We start from the raw sequence: 7,863 nt of genomic DNA, 5'->3' as shown, positions 1-7,863 counted from the left end.
TCACCTCAGCCTCCCAAAGGCGCGGGATTACAGGCTGAGCCACCAAGCCCGGCTGACAACTTTATTTTTATTTTTAATTTTTTGTGGAGACAAAGTCTCACTCTGTTGCCCAGGCTGGTCTCAACCCCTGGGATCAAGCAATCCTCCCATCCCAGCCTCCCAAAGTGCTGTGATTACAAGTATCAATTTGATTTTAAAATTATTATCTGGTGGCAAGGAAAAAATAGTAAATTATCTGAAAACATAGTGGGTAGATACTTTTATATTTTGAAATTATCATTACAGATATCAACTAAAACATTTGATAGGAAATAGTTATGGTGGAAATAAAGTTATTGTGATGACAGTATTCTAAAAAAAGGTCCTTGCTGGGTGCGGTGGCTCATGCCTGTAATCACAGCACTTTGGGAGACAAAAGCAAGAAGACTGTCTGAGCCCAGGGGTTAGGAACTTGCCAACCTGGGCACCAACTTAACAAGACCTCATCTCTACAATAAATTTTTAAAATTTTGCCAGGTGTAGTAGTGTGTATCTGTTGTTCCAGCTATTTGGAAGGCTGAGGGAGAGGGATTGCCTGAGTCTAGCAGATCAAGGCTGTGGTAGCCATGAGCATGCCACTGCACTCCAGCCTGGGTGAGAGTGAGACTTCAAATCAAAAGTAAAAAAAATAAAAATAAAATAAATAAAAAGAGGTCATCTTTCATGAAGTGCCGTAAGTAATGTAGGAATAGGTAAGAAATGAATTCCATAAATTGATAGATCCTAAAGAGAATCACTATAATTGATTTTCAAAAGTAAATAACATTACTAGATTTTTAAGTTATATGCAAAATTATTTTTTTTCTTTTTGAAAAATATTTGTTACAAAAGCCCCGTCATTAAGAGCTCCATCTATAACTAGGATGAGGGAGTTGTTAGACTTTCTCAAGCCCTTGGGTTAGCATTACTAAGGCTTTTAAAAGTGTTTGAAGGATCATGAAAACTTGACCGACAGGTCACCCGTGATAGACTGTAAGCCCACATTCTTAACTTTTGGAGTTTCCTGCCATGTGGCCTTCAACATCTGTTCCCTTAACAAGAAGGAGCTGAGTGGAGGAGTATAGAATGTGAGAAATGGTAGCGGGATGAACTGAGACAGGAAAAGGTAAATGATAAAGGAGGAGAAGGAACTCATACATGAGTACTTACCATGAACTTTATTTTTATTTTTAATTTTTTGTGGAGAAAAAGTCTCACTCTGTTGCCCAGGCTGGTCTCAAACCCCTGGGATCAAGCAGTCCTCCCATCCCAGCCTCCCAAAGTGCTGTGATTACAAGCATCAATTTGATTTTAAAATTATTATCTGGTGGCAAGGAAAAAATAGTAAATTATCTGAAAACATAGTGGGTAGATACTTTTATATTTTGAAATTATCATTACAGATATCAACTAAAACATTTGATAGGAAATAGTGAACTAGACTGAGCACTCCACATGCTATATTATTACATTACAGGGATAAGGTATTTATTTTTAAAAATGAAAAGTGAAAAAAAAAGTTGTTCAAGTTCCTATATTAAGTTAATGAAAAGAAAACAAAAGTGAGATTTAACAGTACCTGAGTTGAAATTATGTCCTTTTCTATTTTTGGAGAATTGTTAAGTGTGGATTATCAAATAAGAGTTTTACTATAATATTGTATTTTTTCCACAGATGCAATAGAATATCTTGTGGTAAATGATTCATTTTGCTCCCTGGAAAAGTGGCAAGAAATGGCAGGTATATGTTTACAGAATGGCTTTGAGAGATTATCTAATGACATCATGTCCATTCTTCGATCTCAGGCTGGAGTTACAGAAATTTCTGAAGAGGACGATACAGTCAACTTAATGGAACATGTTTTTTGGTAGTTCCATATCTTAACCAGTTGAGGGAGCTTGTACAACATTTTTATGTATGTATGGCAAACTGATTTTAGCATAACTAACTTATAAATAAATATAGAGTTAAAAACTCTCAGAAATAAATCATGCTTCTTTTGTTATGATGACATTTAGATTTGTCCTTGAAACATTACCATTGCTTTCTTTTTTCCACACATTATTTCTTATATTGAATTTTGATAATATCTAAGATGGTAACTTTGTACAAAACAGTGTAGGCATTTTTATATAAGGTAGTGGCTAGATATGTTACTTTCTGGTCATCTAATTTTATAGCAAGAACTAAGGAAAGTGTGGGTAGTATTCTGTCTGATAGACTGCCTTCTCAGACTCAAATGCTACAGGCCTGACTTGACAAGATAAGCAGGATATCATTTCAAGGTTGAATTCACTGGCCAAAACCTGAAGTATAGTAATTGTACTGCATGTGCTTCACACTTTAATATATATAAATATGGCAAAATTTAGACTTCTACCATAAAAGTTGGGAATCTTGGCGTGTTCTTACTTAGAGAGGAAACTAACCACATTTTACATAGAAGTAGACCTAGGAAACTGTGGGCACAACAGGTTCAAGGCTGGTTTACACCTGTAAAACCAGCACTTTGAGTAGCCGAGACTGAGAATCACTTGAGACCAGAAGTTCAATACCAGCTTGGACAACATAGTGAGACCTCATCCCTAGAAAAAAAGAAAAAATTAGTCAGTCATGGTGGTGTGTGCCTGTAGTCCCAGCTACTCAGGAGGCTGAGGTGGGAGGAATGTTTGAACCCAGGAGTTCAAGATTGCAGTGAGCCAAGATCATGCCACTGCACTCCAACCTGGGTGACAGAGCAAGACCCTGTCTCTAAAACCAAACCAAAGAAAAATAATAAAGAATGAGGTTTGGGTGATTTCAAGTGTCTGAATAAATATTTGATTAAAAACTCAAGAGTTCTATACCATGGGCAGTTGTCATATTCAAAATATTTAATGATCACTGTGACATGGGTACCAGTCAAGCTGAACTGATACCCAACTAATCAGAACAGTCTTCAGGCCTTAGGCCACACCAGAGCATACCAGCTGAATGCCAGCTGAATGGGACATGGTAAAAATGAGCTGTTCTTAGACAAAATAAAGAGCAGAAAGCATAACTTTTCCCTTCCTAAATTTAGATTGAATGTGTACTTTTAAATTTTATAGTGGAAAGAATGTGGACTAGGAGTCAGACAGCTTCATATTAAAATTCTGATCCTACCTCTTATTCATTTGTAAAATATGGGCAGTAATACCTCTGCTAGGTTTGTTGTGAGGATTAGTGATAATGTATGTGTAGTGTAAGTGTACAACATAGTGGAGAACTTAGCAGAAGATAGCTGTTATTCCTATGTAATAGGCCCAGAAACACATATTCCTCTACTTAGCTTACACTTACTCAATACTGCATTTCCTTTTCTTTCTTTTTTTTTGAGTTGGAGTCTCATTCTGCCACCTTGGCTGGAGTGCAGTGGCACAATCATGGCTCGCTGCAGCCTCAAACTTCTGGGCTCAGGTAATCCTGCTTCAGCCTGCCAGGTAGCTGGGACTACAAGCATGTATCACCCTACCTGGCTTTTTTTTTTCTTTTTTTAAATAGAGCCAAGGTCCTACTATGTTGCTTAGGCTAGTCTTGAACTCCTGGGTTCCAGCAATTCACTCACCTTGACCTCCCAAAGTACTTCGGATTACAAGAATGAGCCACCATGCTTGGCTAAATCCCACATTTCTATCCACTTGCAATTATAAATATTTATCCTTCTTTGGAGTATTTGCTGTATTAGTCTAACATATTGCCTATATTAAGCTATCTGTCCACACTCATATCAGGATAGCCTGACTTATAAATCCAGAAGCGTTCTGACTGAGTTTTTAATTTTTTCATATAGTGCTAAACACACTATGTGAAAACATAATCTGTGCTCTCAAACATAATATTTTTACTAAAGTAATACATGTGCATGCATAGTTTAAAAATCAACTTATTACTAAAAGGCTATAATAACTAATAATCTTTTGATTTCTGTTCTTCACGTTAGCTCTTGAAAAGAACAGATGAAGGATGGATAAAAAAATGGAAACAGAGGGCATTTTGGCAGCACTGATTCTTTGTGTAAGAATGGCTGAGAGTAGTTTCAGCTACTTGGAAGGCTGAGGCGGAAGGATCGCCTAAGCCCAGCAGGCCGAGGCTGCGGTGGCAGTGAGCGTGCTGCTACACTCCTGCCGGGGTGACAAGAATGAGACTCCAACTCAAAAATAATAATAGTAATAATAATAATAATGACTGAGAACCTTATTTTCTTTGAGACCCGTATGACGGATAGAAAGCTATCGTGTCCACTGACAGCTTAGAAAAAAAAATGTGCCCATGAATGCCAGGGGATAAAGTAGGTATGAAAATCTGGAGAAGCCTTGAAACAGCAGCTGCTGTTGTTGTCCTGTTAATTTGCCTTAGTTTTAAAATGGTTTTCCTCCACTCATTATTATTCCTTCTCAGAGTTATTGTGGGCAGCTTTCCCCAGGAAAGTGAAAGTTGTCAAATGAATATAAATTTAAATACCTGGAGATGGAAAATGGAGCTGTGAGGAAGAGCAAGGATATAAAGTCAAGTGGGGAAGGAGAAGGAATTTGGTTGTGAGTTCCCCAGGGCCTGAAAGCTGTGAGCACCTCCGTGTAAGCTGCACTGAAGGAGGTACACTGTGGGCCTCACCGTGCAGAAGCCTGCGTTCTAGACAAGCTCTGCTACTGTCTAGCTTGGTGTCCTTTTCCTCGTGTTTAAGATTACTTTATTTTAACTACGTAATTTCTCTTGTCATTTTCAACTCTAAAATTCAGTAGTTTTGAAAAGGTAGAAGTTATTTCCCAGTGCTTATTGACTAACCTGCCTAAATTTGAAATTCTGAGGTTCAACATCAGCATTAACACCACATACTGAATACCTATTTTGCATACTGTTTCTGCTATCAAGATTACAACTTCAATGGGAAGACATAACAAGTTTTTAAAATTGTTAACAATAATTTCTCAGTATCATATAGTATCCAGTCCATATTCAGATTTCACCAATTGCTTAAAAATGCCGTTTTGCATTTGAGTTGTTCCATCAAGTTCTAATCAACATTCATGTGCTCTACTTGGTCTCACTGTCTAGTGTATCTCCTCTCCTCTCTCTTTTTTTCTCTTGCCATTGACTATTTCACATATAGCAAAGGCCATGATGAACTAAGTTTCTCAGACTTATGTATGCAGAACCAGCCCTGAATCCAGGAATGAAGCCCCCCTGGTCATAGTGGATGATCCTTGAAATGTGTTATTGGATCCAATTTGCTAGAATCTTGTGGAGAATTTTTGTGTCTATGTTCATCAAAAAGATTGGCCTGTAATTCTCTTTCCTTGTTGGGTCTTTGCCAGGTTTGGGTATTAGTATGATGTTAGCTTCATAAAATGAGTTGGGGGAGAATTCTATCATTCTTGATTGCCTGGAATACTTTCAATAAGATTAGTATCAGCTCCTCCTTATATGTCTTATATAATTCAGCTGGGAAGTCATCTGGTCTGGGCTTTTTTTGGTGGGGATAATTCTTATGACTGACTCAATTTCCTGGATTGTTATTGATCTGTTTTTTGGGTTTTTTTGAGTTGCAGTCTCACTTTGTTGCCCAGGCTGGAGTGCAGTGGCACACATGCTCACGGCCACCCCAGAGTTGACCTGCTGGGCTTAGGCCATCCTTCTGCCTCAGCATTCCAAGTGGTCAGAACTACAGGTGTGTGCTACTATACCCAGCTAGTTTTTTATTTATTGTAGAGACGAGGTCTCGTCAAGTTGCTGTGGCTGGTCTCAAACCTGTGGGGTTAGGCAATCCACTCGCCTCAGCCTCCCAAAGTGCTAGGATTGCAGACTGAGCCACTGAACCTGGCCTGATCTGTTTAGAGATTCAATTTCTTCTTGTTTCAACCTTGGGAGGTTGTGTGATATCAGAAAGTCCTCCATTTCCTTTAGGTTTTCTAGCTTATTTTGCATGCAGGTGTTCATAGTAATCCTTTCATTACTATGATAATCTTTTTAATTTCTTCAAGGTCAGTTGTGACTTCATCTTTTGCATTTCTTTTCTTTTTTAGTGGAGTCTCACTCTCTTGCCCAGGCTGGAGTGCAGTGGCACAATCATGGCCACTGTAGCCTCTACTTGTTGGGCCCAGGCGATCTTTCTGCCTCAGCCTTCCAAGTAGCTAGAACCAAAGGCATGAACCACTATGTCTGGCTAATTTTTAAAAATTTATTGTAGAGATAGGTCTCACCAAGTTGCCCAGGCTGGTCTCGAGTCCACGGGCTCAGGCACTCCTCTCACCTTGGCCTCCAAAGTGCTGGGATTATAGGCATGAGCCACCATGTCTGACCTTGCAGGAATTTTTTTATTTTTGGCTTGATTTCTGTGTTGACCCAGAAGTCATTCAGCAGCATGTTGTTTAGTGTCCATGTATTTGTGTATTTTGGGGGGAATCTTGTTGGCGGCAATATTTATTTCTATTCCACTGTGATCTGAGAAGATTCAGGGTATTATTTCAATCTTTTGAAATTTGTTCATGCTTGATTTATGCCTAAGAATGTGATTGATCTTGGAGTATGTTCCATGTACTGATGAGCAGAATGTACACTTTGTAGCTATTGGGTAGAGTGTTCTGTAGATATCTATTGTATCCATTTGTTCAAGTGCCAGGCTAGCTTAGTTGGTAGAGCATGAGACTCTTAAATCCATTTGATTGAGCATTGAGTTAAGGTTTCAAATCTACTTGTTATTTTTTGTTTATTTATTTTTTTGCTTCAATGATCTAGCTAGAGCTGTGAGTGGGATATTTAGGTCCCCAACTATAATTGTGTAAGGATCAATGTCCTTTCTTACTTAGTAGTTGTTTTAGAAAACCTGGTGCTCCTGTGTTGGGTGCATATATATTTTTTTGTTTTTGTTTTTTTAATCAATATTTTTTATTATGATATTGTGAATCAATATTTTTTATTATGATATTGTGGGGTACAGTTAAGGGTTAAGTATACAAATATGCTTCATTCAGGTACCCTTGTTGATATGAGGTGTCTCCTCATCCCCAGACAGATATTTACTACCATTAATCCCATCTCCCTTCCCCTCCTCACCCCCATAGTTTCCCACCACTGTCAGTCATTTTCTTATAACATTACATTGGATGTTCAAGGTCCACTATATGAGTGAGAACATGTGATACTCAGATCTTTGTTTCTGTGAGAGGTCACTCAGTATTATAGACTCTAGTTCCATCCAGGTTGCTGCACAATTCATGATATTGTTCTTTTTTATGACTGCGTAGTATTCCATCGTGTATATGTACCACATTTTTTAATGCAGTCTTCTTTTGATGGACAGCATGGTTACTTCCAGGTTCTTGCTATTGTGAATAGTGCTGCAATAAACATACGTGTGTAGGTATCTTTTTTATAGAGTGATTTGAGTTCTTCAGGGTATATTCCCAGTATGGGGATTGCGGGGTCATATGGGAGGTCGATATTTAGAGCTTTTAGGAATTGCCATACTGTTTTCCACAGAGGTTGTACTAGTTTACACTCCCACCAACAGTGTAGAAGTGTTCCCTTTTCACCACACCCTCTCCAGCAACTGTTATTTTTTGAGTTATTGATAATTGCCATTCTGACTGGAGTTAGGTGGTATCTCAGTGTGGTTTTGATTTGCATCTCCCTGATGATTAGTGAAGTTGAACATTTTTTCATGTGTCTGTTGGCTGCTTGGATGTCTTCCTTTGAGAAGTGTCTGTTCATATCTTTTGCCCATTTTATAATGGGGTTGTTTGTTTTTTTCTTTTCAGCACGTTTGAGTTCCTTGTAGATCCAAAGATGTAAAGCCTTTGTCACACCTGGAGTTGGCAAATACTTTTT

At 38.3% G+C, this 7,863-nt stretch overlaps 1 protein-coding gene across 2 annotated transcripts in view; it reads left to right on the top strand.

Moving 5' to 3' along the window:
- Positions 1 to 2,029, top strand: part of CLHC1 (clathrin heavy chain linker domain containing 1) — a 50,006-nt gene extending 47,977 nt beyond the window's left edge. For both annotated transcript variants that reach the window (XM_021717153.1, XM_008067197.1), the window contains one exon: positions 1,693 to 2,029. In XM_021717153.1, the coding sequence (XP_021572828.1) occupies positions 1,693 to 1,889 (197 nt within the window). In that variant the 3' untranslated portion in view covers positions 1,890 to 2,029. The remainder of the gene's footprint in view (positions 1 to 1,692) is intronic.
- The last annotated feature ends 5,834 nt before the right edge of the window (positions 2,030 to 7,863 follow it).

Source organism: Carlito syrichta, unplaced genomic scaffold (genome assembly GCF_000164805.1).
Source record: "Carlito syrichta isolate Samal-C Ts95f unplaced genomic scaffold, Tarsius_syrichta-2.0.1 Scaffold309408, whole genome shotgun sequence".
Taxonomy (NCBI): domain Eukaryota; kingdom Metazoa; phylum Chordata; class Mammalia; order Primates; family Tarsiidae; genus Carlito; species Carlito syrichta.
This window is presented reverse-complemented; position numbering and strand designations above follow the sequence as displayed.